The 14885-nt window shown below is 45.9% G+C and overlaps 2 protein-coding genes across 2 annotated transcripts; one reads left to right on the top strand and one right to left on the bottom strand.

Moving 5' to 3' along the window:
• The first annotated feature begins 26 nt into the window (after positions 1 to 26).
• On the top strand, positions 27 to 2978 carry LOC136941549 (pseudouridylate synthase RPUSD4, mitochondrial-like). Its single transcript, XM_067234082.1, has 6 exons — positions 27 to 525; positions 629 to 833; positions 1159 to 1252; positions 1557 to 1707; positions 1950 to 2047; positions 2440 to 2978. The coding sequence occupies exons 1-6, from the start codon at positions 96 to 98 to the stop codon at positions 2650 to 2652; spliced, it is 1191 nt and encodes a 396-aa protein (XP_067090183.1). The 5' UTR covers positions 27 to 95; the 3' UTR covers positions 2653 to 2978.
• A 670-nt stretch (positions 2979 to 3648) lies between these two features.
• LOC136941493 (transcriptional regulator QRICH1-like) lies at positions 3649 to 10745 on the bottom strand. Its single transcript, XM_067234000.1, has 12 exons — positions 10591 to 10745; positions 9331 to 9608; positions 9079 to 9138; positions 8638 to 8778; positions 7419 to 8501; positions 7044 to 7197; positions 6594 to 6748; positions 6141 to 6255; positions 5755 to 5863; positions 5310 to 5461; positions 4179 to 4269; positions 3649 to 4085 (listed from the first exon to the last, which is right to left on the bottom strand). Exons 2-12 carry the CDS (start codon positions 9577 to 9579, stop codon positions 3902 to 3904), a joined length of 2493 nt encoding a protein of 830 aa, XP_067090101.1. The 5' UTR covers positions 9580 to 9608; positions 10591 to 10745; the 3' UTR covers positions 3649 to 3901.
• Positions 10746 to 14885: the final 4140 nt, after the last annotated feature.

Below are 14885 nucleotides of genomic sequence, written 5' to 3'. Positions count from 1 at the left end.
ACATACATCAGTTCCGGTTACACAGACTTTCAATGGCGCTACACAGTGAGTCGAGTCACAAATGGGAATAACATGTCGTGTAGTAGAGCGTAGCTATGAACAGCTACAGCGCGGTAAGTTTTGCTTGCAACCATGACTTGAGTCACCTATCAAAAATGCTAAATTGTTTAATCAAAACACGAATACGCTGTTGTGTATCGCCGGGAGTAGCATCCATGCTCGCGCGGACACATGTCACTGCTCCGAAAAAACAACCGTCGGGGCCCGACCCCGAGAACAAGCCTCCATTGAGGGCGATTGACCTTGCACAAAAAATCCGACGGGAGAAAGCGCAAGCAGAAAAGACCAGTATCCCGAAGTCCCCTGTGTCCCCGCTGGAAAAGAGCGTTTTGGAACTTAGACAATTGAGCCAGCAGCTGCAAAATGTTCACCCCAACGTCCTGGCCAAGCACCTCCACAAAAGTATCATCTTTCAAAACCAGGAACTGATTGTCATCAATAAGCCTTATGGCGTGCCTGTACAAGGTAATGTAGTTACAAACTGAGTTTATATATTTAAATCGGAAATTAACACCTATGTACCGAAACACAATGTAGGCTAATCTTTGTGCATTCCATTTCTGGTTAGAGGGCTCAGCGGCCAAGAACTGCATATACAGCGTTCTCCCAATCCTCGCCAAGATGATGGACGGAATGAAAGGTGGATCTCAGCTGCATACCTGTATAGGATTAGACAAGGAGATCACAGGCGCTCTACTGTTGGCCAGAAACGAGGAGGTGGCGAACCACATACAGGAGCTCCACAAACACCATCAGGTGGAGAGAAAATATTTGTAAGTCATGGCGAAGCCGCCACATTCACACATCAGTTGTTTGGCGTTTTCCTGATGCCCACCAGCAGGGCCGGCCCAAGCCTTTATGGGGCCTAAAGCAAAATTGATTTGGGGGCCCCTCGGCGTCGCAGATAAAAAAAAAAAGGTATATATTTTTTTATTACATTAAACTGTAATTTCATGTGCTCTTGGGGGCCCTCTGGTAGCCACAGGGGCCCTAAGCAGCCGCTTAGTTCGCTTATGCCTTGGGCCGGCCTTGCCCACCAGCACCATCACTGAGATGGGAGACGTGGTTCTAGATGTTCTTCAATCTCCGTCCGTCTAGGGTCGTCTCCGTGGGCGTGCCCGTGCCGTCTGAGGGTGTGATCGACATCCCTGTCATAGAGAGAGAAGTCACAGGCTCCCAACCTCACTTCAAGGTAACTTGAAGTGCATAAATGTAACTTTTCCTCAGTTGACAAGTAGCTGATACAGAAACAGTGCACTAGGGGGCGATCCTGCACCAGGGACTTTGGGTTCAAATCCTAGGTTTGGATTCGACTGAGGTATTTTCCTGCATGTCTTCCTCCCCCCCTCTCTCTCCCTGCTTTCCCATCTCTGACTGTCCTATCAATGAATGAATAAAAAGCTTAAAAGGGGCCCTACATAAACACCCCCCCCCCCCCCCATTTAAAAAAAATTATTTACTGTGTAACTTCAGTCTGTCGTCTCTCTCTCTCACAGATGGGTCTGAGTCCTGTGTACCGGATGAGTGACAGCGGGGAGGGGGTGACCAGGGTGCGGGCCCACAGGCAGGCTCATGGAGCCGTGACCAAGTACCGCGTGCTGGAGAGCAGCAACGGCTGCAGCCTCGTGGAGCTTCAACCAATAACTGGTGAGAAGCGCTCTCGACTGTGTTCTAGGGGCATGAAAGGTGTGCTCACATGTCACACCTCAGACCCCCCGGGGAGGGGTATAGCTCAGTGGTAGAGATTTTGACTGCTAATTAACAGGTTGTGGGTTCAAAAATAATAAGATTAAAGCGTCTTGAGCTAAACTGAAGAAAGAAGTCACCACACAATGTCTTATAAAAGGCTGAACTAATACAATAGATGAACTTGGTTTCTTGTTTCGCAGGAGTAAAACACCAGATGAGAGTCCACATGGCTTATGCTCTGGGATGCCCCATCATCGGGGACCACAAATACGCCCACTGGAACAAACTGGCACCTCAGGTAACACAGCTCCACCACTGTATCATGTCACAACATTGTATTGTTGGGGGTCAGATAGCTGAGTGGTTAGGGAGTTGGGCTATTAATCAGAAGGTTGTTGGTTCGATTCCCGGCCGTGACAAATGACGTTGTGTCCTTGGGCAAGGCACTTCACCCTACTTGCCTCGGGGAGAATGTCCCTTTTCTTACTCTAAGTCGACAATGTATAATGTACATGACAATGTATTATCTCAGTAGTGTTAAAACGCACAACAGCAGCGCACAACCTTCAGTTAATCTGCAGCTTAATATTATCTGGTGACCTGACATGAAACCTAGGACGTGCACCCAAACCAAGCACACGCTGGATCCAGATTATTGAACAGTGTGCCTGTCTGTGGTCTTGTATGCAGAGATTACCTGATGCTGTGTTAAAGAGGCTTGGGATTCAGCAGAGCAAGGTGCGGTATCTCCCTCTTCACCTGCACGCCCGCCAGCTGACTCTGCCAGGGTTCAGAGGTCAGGACGACATCTCCGTGTCCTGCCCCCTGACCAGGTTCTTCGTCAGCACGCTGCGGAAACTGCAGATCTCCCTCCCAGATTACAGGACTGATGAGACCCTGTGACATTTGACTCTGACAGATCTGTTGCTTCCAGCATAATATTCCAGTTTCAGAATAATACAGGAAGTAGTATATCCTGATGTTGTCATGGTTGGACTGTATCAACCATTAGATGTCAGCAGAGGTTACACACACACAGTTTCGGCAGCTTCGTAATTGATTTTGGTTGTGAAATATTAAGTCATTGTTACTTAAAAAATAGCAGTCATGTCGATGTAACTGTAAAAAAAAAATCTGGAATTTCAATGTTTAAGTCCTCTGTCTAAGCTTACAGATGACAGTGCTGTAAACTTATATTTGTTTATAAAACAGAGTGCATGGTGTGGCAATGGTCTATATTATAGTGTTTGTTCTTGGATGTTGCACATTAAGAGATGATCAGATTGCATGTAGCCATCAGAACTCAGAGACCCTCTCATGCCTGACAACATCCTGATAATCATCAAGCACAAAGTCACTGTACAAAAGACATGTTTGAAAACAATGGCTCTCCAGCCTCCGTCAGCCTTATAATATCAATACATACAGGAGATCGTAAATGCAATATAAAAAAAAATAACAAAATATTGAGCAGAGGGGTCCTGTCTGTTAAGATCCTGTGCTCAGGCATGATCCATCCTGCTCTGGGGTGCCCAATACCCGTCACGGGTCCAGGACTTGAGAGGAGGTTGGGGGGGTACTAAAAGCAGAAAGGATAAATGTCCATATTTTCACACAATATTTATACATTAGACTGAATTAGTCGGGCCGTTTAAACCTCTCTAATGTCAGGTGACGCAGAAAGTTTATAATGATCTCTGAGTTATGAGTGAGTGACCGCATGGATCAACCCTCTCTTGCTCTTTGTCGTTCAAAACAGCGTGAAGCAAAGAGCTTAGGTGATGAGTGTCCTCACACGCATGACCCAACAGAACAAACTAATCAGTCAGTCCACATCAGGCATGAGGGTCACAATCATTTTAACGGTCATGATTAAGATAAACAAAACTGAGGAATATGTTCTTTTTTCTTTTCTTTTTCCTTCTTTAAAAAGGCCATGAAATCAACTCTTGTAAACAGTGTCGCTCACGTCCGTGGATGTAAAATGAAACCATTTGGGGAAAGAGCGAGAGACCACTTCAGAGTTCCTTGTGAGTTGCTGAGGCTCCAGAAGCGAGAAGGGAAGCCACAACCAGGACTGTGTGAAAGAGAGAGACGAGAGTGGAAGGCCGGTGAGTCCAGGGGAATGTCAAGGTTACGGCCCCTCCCCTCCTCAGTGAATGCTCCCCTGTGCTACGGCCTCCTGGATCTCCCGCACCATGATGATGCGTGTGAGCATTTGCTCCACTTGCTGGCTCGTGATTGGCTGAGTCGAGTACCATATAGGACTGTTTGGGGCCACCACAGGCTCCGGCGTTAAGTAGTAGGCGTCGTTGCGCCCCTTCGCGCTCTGGGGACTGAGGGACGAGAGGTGTCAGTTGAGGATTCTTCGCGTGAGCGAAGGCATCGTTTTAAAGCTTGTGATTGGACAGGGGGGGGACGATACTCACCACTTGAATAGGTAGAAGTCGTAGAGTTTTATGGGACACCGCAGTGGGTTCTCAGGATCCTCCCCCTGCTCTTCGTACATGTCGTCCGTCACTGCAACACATTTAGTCATTTAGCAGACGCTCTTATCCAGAGCAACTTGCAGTAAGTACAGGGACATTCCCCCCCCGAGGCAAGTAGGGTGAAGTGCCTTGCCCAAGGACACGTCATTTTTGCACGGCCGGGAATCGAACTGGCAACCTTCTGATTAATGGACCGATTCCCTAACCGCTCAGCCATCTGGGCCCCCACACATTTCACGCGGAGGCTGAACGTTACCTTCCGCTGCAAAAGCGGAACAAGCTGGTTGAGCGTGGTACAAAACACAGGGTTCTTGCAGGTTTCAGTAAGTCAAATTTAAGACCTTTTAAAGACATTTTAAGACCATAAAGATTGAAATTTAAGACCTACACGACACATTACCCCCAAAAATATTCAAATCAAAGAAATTCTGAAAAATACATTTTATTTCAATGAATTCAGTCATTGAAAAAGCATAAATTACATTTACAGATAAAACAATCACATTAGTAATTTTTGAATATTTTTGGGGCAAAGTTGGCAGCGAGCCTTGTACCTGGAGCTGGGTACCACTTGTAACCAACAGCGGAAATCGCTGTGATCTAGCCATGTCTCGTTGAAAGTACACTTTCCCATTTTCCACAAGTAGCCGAACTTTAACAAACTCTGAGGAAGCGTAGACGTATTTCGCGGGCAGGTATTGCATTTATAACAGTATTTGTAGTTTTATCACCATGTACATACCAACACCAATATCCCCCAGAAAGAACTACAACACCGAACCAACGTTCTGAGGGCAGCGTTCTGCTGGTTTCATTTGTAGAGCTCCGCTTTGTAGTCTGCGACTCAATACCTTTTTGCTACTTTGTCATAACTTTCTGCGGCCAGCGGTTCTGGAAATGAACGAGGGTAAAACCTTTTTTTAGACCTGACTAAATGAAATTTAAGACCTCGGATGAAAATCTGTCCGTTTTTAAGACGTTTAAGGCCTTAAATTTAAAGTTCTGAATTTTAGACTTTTTAAGACCCCGCGGGAACCCTGAAAACAGGGCTAAGGAGAGCAGCTGAATCACCTTTCTGGCCGATCTGGTGCGGCCCCACTCCTTTCAGGAAGCGGATGCTGGTGCTCTTGTCCTTGGGGTTGGAGGGGTTCTTCTTGGTGTGCCTCAGGACCTTGGAGAATGCCACCTTCATGTGCTGCTCCACTGTCGTCAGGTGGAAATACCTGCGGCGTAAAGACGAGCCGTCAAACACGGAATCTTGAGTCCCCACTGTGTCGTCATGTCAACATGGCAGCAAACAAACACGACCACCAGCGTTTTTGGTACAAATTATTATGATAATAAAAGAGCTTATGTTTATGTATTCACATTTCATTGGGCCAACTTATATTTATAATTTTATTTATTAACCGATCACTTATCTGCCTAAAAAGGCAATTTCTTCTTAAATATGGATGCATATCACCAATTTTGTTGGACAATAAAAGCTACAAGACAAACGACTGCAATGACCTACTTAGTGTTGAAGTACATGAGCGTGGTGAGCAGCGTGGCTGGTGAATGGGCCCCCAGCTGTTTGCATTCCCACAACATCTCCTCGGTCACATGACTGGGGATGAAGTAGCCTGAGAGGACCCACATCACACAACGTCACCGGAAAGACACCACTTCGCCAACAACCAACCGACCACAGTGCTTTAGATCTGCAAAATCATGTGGTAGGAGCAACGAGGGCAATGCTTCCCCAGCCCTCCGCCCAGCCCTCCGCCCAGCCCTCCGCCCAGCCCTCCGCCCAGCCCTCCGCCCAGCCCTCCGCCCAGCCCGTCGTCCAGCCCTCCGTCCAGCCCTCCGTCCAGCCCTCCGTCCAGCCCTCCGTCCAGCCCTCCACCCTTCCTAACTTACCCAACGGGTGGACAGCTGGTCTCCAATCATCCAGGATTTTGTGTAACCACTGGGAGAAACGTGTGTAGTACTGATCGGAGAAAATGTCGTCGACCCGTCCATTTTCAAAGAGATACTACAAATTTTGGGAGAAAAAGAAAACACACAAATTATAGATTAAAAATAAATAAAAAGTATTTAAGTTTTTTTGTGTTTTGTTAAAATGTTTTATGCATTTCAGGATGATCGTGTTGTTGTTGTGTGTTTTTTTTTACACATAACTGAGAATGCTGCCATTCAATAAAATGTTCTTACTGAAAAGGTGTGTGTTTGGGGGGGGCAGATTCACAGTTTTATAAAAGTGGGTAGGACATGTCCCAACCCTGTATTATGAAATCTAGGCCCCTGTACTGTGTGAGTGTACATGTGGATGTCCTGCTGTCGCAATGGGAACGTTAGGGAGGGTTGTGGCACCTTCTGTATACAGAGGAACACGTAGTAGAGAGCATCCGGCTCAAACTGCTCTCCCTCCAGCCCTCGTGCCTCCTGGGTCATCAGGGCCAGACCCACGTTGAGTTCAGCCACTGCACTCGACACCAGGTCCTCCTGGAAACGCATGGGCTGACGACCTAGAGAGAGAAAGAGGGGGGAGGAGAGGGAGAGAGGGGAAATTAGATTGAGGCGGGAGAGGGAGAGAGAGAGAGAGAGAGAGGGAAAGAAAAAAAGGAGACAGAAAGAAAGAGGGGGAGGGAGAGAGAGAGAAAAAGAAGAGGAAAGATAAATAAATAGAGTGGGAAGGACAGAGAGAGAGAGAGAGAGAGAGAGAAAGAGAGAAAGAGAGAGGAGGACAAACGAACACGGCACATTTGAAACTAATATCCCATGAAGAGTAGAAATTCAATTTCCGACCAGGTGAAGACTCACGTCCAATGGGCGCTAGCTTCTGCTTCTCCTCTTTCTCCAACTCAGCGTTTTTGCGCTGGACCCAGAGCCTCCACACCTCCAGGCCCTCCTCGGGCTTCAGCGAGACAGGAAGCAGCAGCTCGGTGGAGGCCTCCGTCTGTCCGTCCGACTCGGCCTGGACGGCGTAAAAACACACGCTGATGAAAACAAACTCGACGCCTTTAAAACGGCACCCTGACGGCCTGCGCAGACAAACCCCCTGCTCGTCGGAGCACGTGCCATCACCCACAACCCAGCGTCCCCTCCTTAAACAAACCATGTGTAACCTCAAGGATTCAGCAAGGCGACATACAGAGGGGGTCTAGGAGAGACGGCTTGACGGTTCTCTGTTCTGACCTGCAGGTGTAGCTGTTGCTCCTCTCCTCCCTGGCCGTGCTGCTGCTGAGGGTCCCAGATGTGCAGCGACTGGGTGGTGTTGTAGGCCCCGCCCACTGTCTGCACCGCCACAGGGATGTGGAGGTTCCCGTTCATGAACTGCGCCGGGAACAGCGTCTGGACCACCTCCTCCTGCGTCCCCGACGCCACCGTCACCGCCGCGCCCGAATGCACCGCCACCGACCCTGCCGACGAGATGGCGGCCATCTTGTCCTTGTCGTGGCTGGCCGCCACTTGGACGGTGCTATAAGCCTCCTGCGGGATGGCAATGTGGGCCACGCCCTGCTGCTGGGGGGTTGAGTACACAGGGATCGTCCAGGTTTCCCCTGCGGGCCCTGTGATGGTGCCCGTGGTGCTGTACAGGTGTGTGCTGTCTACAGTCAACAGGTCAGGGCGGAGTGACACATAGCTTTGCTGCTGACCCTGAGGGATGGCCAGGACGGTTGCCACCTGCTGTCCTTGGGGCAGAGCGTACGACACCGCGATGGGGACGTCCACCTTGCGCTTCTTGGCTGGCTGGAGGACAGTGGGGGAGGCGCCGGCCCTCCTCTCGGCCTCCCGGGGAGAGCCCTGCTGCTGGGATGGAGACATGGCCTCCACAGTCTGGATCTGGATCTGCTGACCACCTGGAAGCTGGATCTGTTGGATCTGCTGACCACCCTGAAGCTGAATCTGTTGGCCTTGTAACTGAATCTGTTGGCCGCTCTGTAGCTGAATCTGTTGGCCTCCTTGGAGTTGGATCTGCTGAATCTGCTGGCCTCCTTGAAGCTGAATATGCTGGCCTCCTTGAAGCTGAATCTGTTGGCCTCCTTGAAGCTGAATCTGTTGGCCTCCTTGTAATTGAATCTGCTGAATCTGTTGCCCTCCTTGAAGCTGAATCTGTTGTCCTCCTTGAAGCTGAATCTGTTGGCCTCCTTGAAGATGAATCTGTTGGCCTCCTTGAAGATGAATCTGTTGGCCTCCTTGTAACTGAATCTGTTGAATCTGTTGCCCTCCTTGAAGTTGAATCTGCTGGCCTACTGCAGCAACCAACTGAGCCTGAATCTGCAACAGACAAAAATACGATCCTAGTCCAACTTGGTGTCGATAAACTCAACAATTAAGGACGTGGAGATACTTCGTAATTATAAACACACAGGCTCAGAGGGTTATGTGTCACTTTGCAAATGATTTGAGCTACCTGCTGGTGCTGTTCTTCAGTTAGCTCTCCCTGCTGGACGAGCTGTGCGGCCGTGGAGATGCCCTGTATGTCCTGCTGGGAAGGGGAAGCCACCTGGAGCAGCTGACCAACTGCCTGTCCCTGCTGTCCCTGTATCTGCACCTGAGGAGGGGGAGGACCGTTCAGGATACGATTCACAAAGCAGGTTTCTTAAACCGTCAAGCCGTCTCTCCTAGGGAGTCAGATGGCTGAGCGGTGAGGGAGTCGGGCTAGTAATCTGAAGGTTGCCAGTTCGATTCCCGGCCGTGTCAAATGACGCTGTGTCCTTGGGCAAGGCACTTCACCCTACTTGCCTCGGGGGAATGTCCCTGTACTTACTGTAAGTCACTCTGGATAAGAGCGTCTGCTAAATGACTAAATGTAAATGTAAAGAGTGATTAAGAAAGATATTTAGGGACTCACTTGCACTTGAATTTGCTGCTCAGATGTCTGTGGTGACATTTGAGCCGAGGTCACCTGAACCTGTTTACACAGAGAGAGGACCAACATACACAAAAGTTAAAAATATATTTCATAGTACTGACATTAGAGGAAAGGTTCCTGTTAGAATATGACCAATAATGACTGAAAACAGGCCAAAGTAAGCTCTGATCAACAACAACAACAAAAACGAGAAAGGTCGAAACATTTCAGTTTGTTTAAAATGACCCTTACTGGACATGCCAGCTCCAGGAGGGATCCAGCCACCTCAGTGCTGTCGGTGTAGACACAGTTGCCACTTTGCTGGTACACCATGGTGGTGGTAGTGGCTGCATTGCTCTGCTGGCTAAACTCCTGCAGCACCTCTGGGCCCTTATTGGCCAAAGACTCCAAGAACTCCTTCATCCGATGCTGGGGCACACTGCGGGCCTTCTGCCTGACGTACTCGTCGAACGAGACCACTCCACTCTCTGGCTCGTTCATGACAAGTCACGGCAACACGCTATCCTTGCCTGCGCGTGGGATGAGTACAGTTGGGAAGCAGGGAGAGAATCAAATGGTGTCACACAAAACAATGTAACATTGTTTAACAAAATGGACCACATCTGTGTGATATTGTAATGGGAAATGAGAACTTATAGGCCTACAGTTTAAAAATATACATCACTAGATGGCCAAAGCGTTGCATGATTGATGTACTGTAGCCCTCGTCTTTCTACTGGTAGAAGTGAAGCTTGGACAAAGTGCAGACAATTCCCTCTCCTCAAGAACTTTGTACTGTGTACACTGTCCAGACTTGTAGTATTTTAAGCAGATATAGTCCGTGGTGGTTTATGAGGAACCCACTTTGCTTGGGTTAAGGTTAAATTGACAACTGTGAGGGGACATCGCTCAAATCTGGGTTGCTTTGCACCATCATGAATTAGCCAGAAAAATATACATAGCTAACTAGCTATCTAGTAATATATTTCTTGTGTCATCAGTTAGCTTAGCGAGAAGGCAATTAGCAATTTAACAAGCAATCGCTTGATTCTCCAACTAGTAGCTACCAAATATGATGTCCCCTGTTAAAACCACATTATGAAGGGGTGCACACACACTTCACAAAAATAAACTATCGCCTCTCAGCACTACAATCGGGTTTGAGCACATACTACTAGCGGCACTAGCTAGCTGCTAGCAAAGTACCACTAGCGATAAGGCTAGCAAACTAGCTACATCTTGCCATGCTACCTTAAAAAAAGCAAAACCTCTTCATTCCGCCAAGGCACGGCGTTCAAAATAAAACTCGATAAACGCCAACCCATATTTGCTATGCACATGCCAATTGCTACCAGATAAATTACATTTGTGTAGCTGTACACACTGTTGCATTTAATTACAACAATTACATGTTGTCTGCAGTAACGTAGAAGGCTAGCTAACTGGCTAGCGCGTGACGTGTTCTTATTTCGACAACATTGTTAGACGAGAAAGATACAAAAACCCACTCACGATATGATCGTTCCAGTGCAATTTCGAATATTTAAAATGTTCAATTTGTATCATGTGCTCTGTAACTGTTCATGGAAATAATGTTAACCATGATCAAATATTTAGACAAAATGACGGAAGTAGGCCTGCTGAAAGAACGTGAATCCACGGACTGTTCTACGAAGGCACGGCCGCATCAAACGGATGAAAACGCTCTTTCAGCTATGGTTTGAGATCCAGACGTGCACACACGACAAATCACTTTTCATGTTTGCGGGAACGAGCACGGCCTGTAATGGGAAGGTACTGTCATTGGTGAGGACCATATCTCATATTCATTACAAACTACATTTAGAGAAAGTTGTCTGATGTTTGTATGCTACTTTAAATAATGATGCATCACGTTTTATAATTCCACCACGAGATTAAATGTCAGTGCATTTTCACAGCCTATATATACAGCTATATTTTCACTGTATGTGAATTGTGAATATTTATTCATTTATTGCCGCTTTGGTTAAAACTTCAGGGACACACATGTAGCCCACTGTAACGTTTTTCAGTATTAAATAGTGGCCCACTTAGTGGCGCTACTTTGGTCAATCTTAGTTAAAGGCAGGAGTGAAATCTTCCTCCTATCCACTGCTTGCCCTGCTCCTGTTATCACTTTTTTTTATCACCGTTTTTTTCCAGTAACGGTGACTCAAAGGAGAAGCCACGAAGCACATTATATTAATAACGTGTCTGTCTTTTTGTTAAAGTGTATAATTGAAGAGATAAATGTGGGTCACGGTACCTACCTCCAGCATTGAAATAAAAACAATTAAAGCAATATTTAAATTGATTTTTTGATGTTTTCAACAGATGTCAACTGTTTTATTCTAAAATTGTTAAGAGTTCAGACATATCATTCATATAATGTATCTTCTTACAGCCAACATCATCTCCATTGTCAATGCAAAACTAAGAACATTGTCTCATCCTCCAATATACAAGAGATACACGATTTAAAATCAGCAGGATGCAACCACTTTATACTCTACACTGTATTTTGTCTCCTGATTGTTTTACCACCTCAGACTTCATCTAGCCATATGACTTTAATAGTAGCCATTTGAATGTGTGTGTGCCTTTAAAACTAAAATCCAACTGCCACAGTCTGCCTTAAAGAGCCAGGCATGACCCAGTGAGAGCCTCCCCCAACTCTCGCCACAACAGGCTGCCTCTCCGCTCTCTTAAGGTGGACCTGAAGAGATGTGTTGCATGCACACATTACCCCATCTTCATATCAGACAGGAAACAGTTAATTCCCACACTGTGTATTTTACCCTTTCTGTGATCCAGTGGATATGGTTTTGACTTGAATCCTTTAACACCTTTTAAACCTAGCAATGTGATACCCAAAACCTTTTTTCACAGAGATACAGAACAGAACAGAACAGATGTTTAGTGTTTGCACCTCCCTGCCACAGTACATTCTGTGTTTGTATAACATACATGGCGAATAAACCGAATTCTGATTCTGAAAAGAGAGTCACACACCTGGTCAGACATGCAGATTGCCATGTTTTCAGATTTTACAATTCATCACATCTTACTCCCACAAAAAAACAATGATATATTTTATCATACATTTTGTTAGCCTCTTGTGTTTTTGGAACATCTTATTTTGTGTGACATCTGCCCTCTTAAAATCAATGTCATCTTTGAGCTAAGCCCTAGCATAAATAAACCATGACTTGGCATCAAAAGTTTACTTCTGTCCTTGTGCGCTTCGAGCTAGTTCTTGACTTTGTGCGACACTAATGGTCTTAGTTTAATCCTTAGAATGAAGGGATTACTTAGACACATCTGTTCTGGGGAGAGAGGAAATACAAATAAAGTGACTACTATCACTTCAAAAAGGTCATTTATCGTCACAGAGTCAATTTGATATACCCCAAAGGTGACCAAAGATTATATGTGAGAAACACGTTTCATAGAACAGTAGAAACGGCACATTTCAACTGAGGACGATAAGTGGTGAGGTCTCCAAGCAAGCAGCTGGTGCAGTGATTAGACGTAATCTTCAAGTCTTGACTCGATTAAACCCAGTAAGGGCAGCTTTTACTGCACAGTACCTGCCTCTCACGATGTCTACAGTACATGACAGATAAAGATATTCACTTCAGTACAAGACCACTTGAAGGAGGACGTTAGTTCATTTCCCACTGAACAAGAAGCAGCGATCAAGAGCTCACAGGTTGGTCTTGATAGTATTTAATTTGATTCTCAATGGTGTACATTTGGTTTGTGTACTTCTGGAAGGTAAATGAAATAAGGAGAAAATAAATTAGTTTTGAGTGAGTGAGCAAGTCAGGGAATTTGAATATGGGCTATGACTATGTTTTTTCGAAACATACGGTGCAAAATTATTTCATTTCAAGTATTGAGTACTGACAAAGGATTTGAAAGCCAGTTTTGATTTGTGATTGTTACATTCTTGTCATTTTATCACATTTATTAGAAAAAAAAAGAAAATACATATTAGAATGTTTGGAATCTGAAATTGGCAATTTTCTATACTTTGTATGTGTGCTGTATTGCCATATAAATGCCTGATAGAATTTCATATGGAGTAGATTATATTTTATACATATGCAACAGACGTGTTCGCACTAGTCGTCAGCAGTCACACCTGGCCAATGTTGCCCGCACCTGGGCTCGACATCTCCACCTCCACATGTCCTGTGTAACCTAGACGGCAACCTTCCAAATCGCAGAGATCGGTTTTAGCTGCAATCTGCCAATATGTTTAGTTGGCCAAGTGTGAAACACTCATGCATAAACCACACAAACAAACACACACACACACACAAACACTCCCACACACAAACACACAAACATTTACAGATTAATGATCTGGAATGCTGGCACGCTTTAACCCCTGTCTTTACAAGCTACTTTATCCTCAGCCTGCTGCTCTTCTCAATTACTCCGAGAACCCTTTTATGTATGCAGAATTTGCTGTAGAATAAGACAGGGACATACAAAAGGTTGATTTCATTCAAAATAGTTGAATGTGGTCTTTTTACTGTCTATATATATGTCTATATTTACGATCTGTCAAGAAGTCACGACCATGGAAGTCTAATGAATTTAACAACAAATAAACTTTTCTGATATTTTTTTTTCCTACTTGTTCTTTAATGCCTGACTGTGGCCTTTTCCTTTTGTGAATTTCCGCAGGTCTCAAATGTGATCTGTAAATAAACACAACACTGAGTTATGGAGTTGTTCTCACCTCTCTTCATGGTGCTGACTCTGCTGCAGTGCTCGTATGGAAACATCTTGAGGGTGGCCCCTACTGGCTTCTGGCTCCCAGCTGCAACATCAACATTAAGGCCTTTGCTTTCAGAGGAGCACCATGGACCAGATCAATACAAGGCCCTCTTTGATGAAACCTTGGAAAAGAATGAGGATGAAAATGTGGTTGTCACAGAGGTTGTTTCTCTGACCACAACACTCACCATCAGTGTACCAGACCAGTCAAAGCAAAGTCACCCAGTCCAAGACAATGAAATGACACCAAACTCTCAGACAACAGTGGGTGACCTATTAGGAAAGAGTCCACCCCTTTTGGTAAATGATGAGCTTGTAACAGGTGAGTGGAATCAGTACTTTATGGCTGTATCACTCTATGATCTGGGTTCTAAAAGGTCTCATAAACCATCATTGCAGTTTCTCTACATTACAATTGTAGTGTAGAATTACAATTTCATTCACACTTTCCATTTATTTCAGGGAAGAACGATTCTAAGCCAATTCCTGACACACAAACCAACAAGTCACCACACCCTAGTCTGTCAGAAGACTCAAAAAAGGGTATGCATACTTGGTGTGTATTTTTTAAATATTAAACATATTGTTGAAGTTTTCATAGCTACATCTCTTCTTCTCTTTCTGTCACTGTCTTAGGCAAGACGTCTGTGGTCCACTACAGTATATTTGGCCAGATGACACATCAAGGCCTCTCCAGACCAAGTCGCCCCTGTGTGCTGGGACTGAGCCCATGTGTGGTCTCCACCAACCCCAATGGCACCAACTTGCTCTGGGATGACCTGAGTCGCACACTGGCCTTTGCCTGGGAACTCCATGTCTTTGGATCTGCTGGTCTATTCCTGCTACTGGCTAGTGGGGCACTTTTAGGAATGATGGGTGCATTCACTCTGCTTCACCCCCTCTGTGGTGCCCTGGGTCTGGTCAACGGCTTTCTGCTTCTGTCCAGTGTTCTGCAGGCTGTGCACCTTCTCGTTGACCCGTATGGCACACGGCAG

The sequence above is a fragment of the Osmerus mordax genome, chromosome 1, assembly GCF_038355195.1.
Source record: "Osmerus mordax isolate fOsmMor3 chromosome 1, fOsmMor3.pri, whole genome shotgun sequence".
Taxonomy (NCBI): domain Eukaryota; kingdom Metazoa; phylum Chordata; class Actinopteri; order Osmeriformes; family Osmeridae; genus Osmerus; species Osmerus mordax.
The sequence above is the reverse complement of the archived record's forward strand: the minus strand, read 5'-3'. Positions and strand labels throughout refer to the sequence as shown.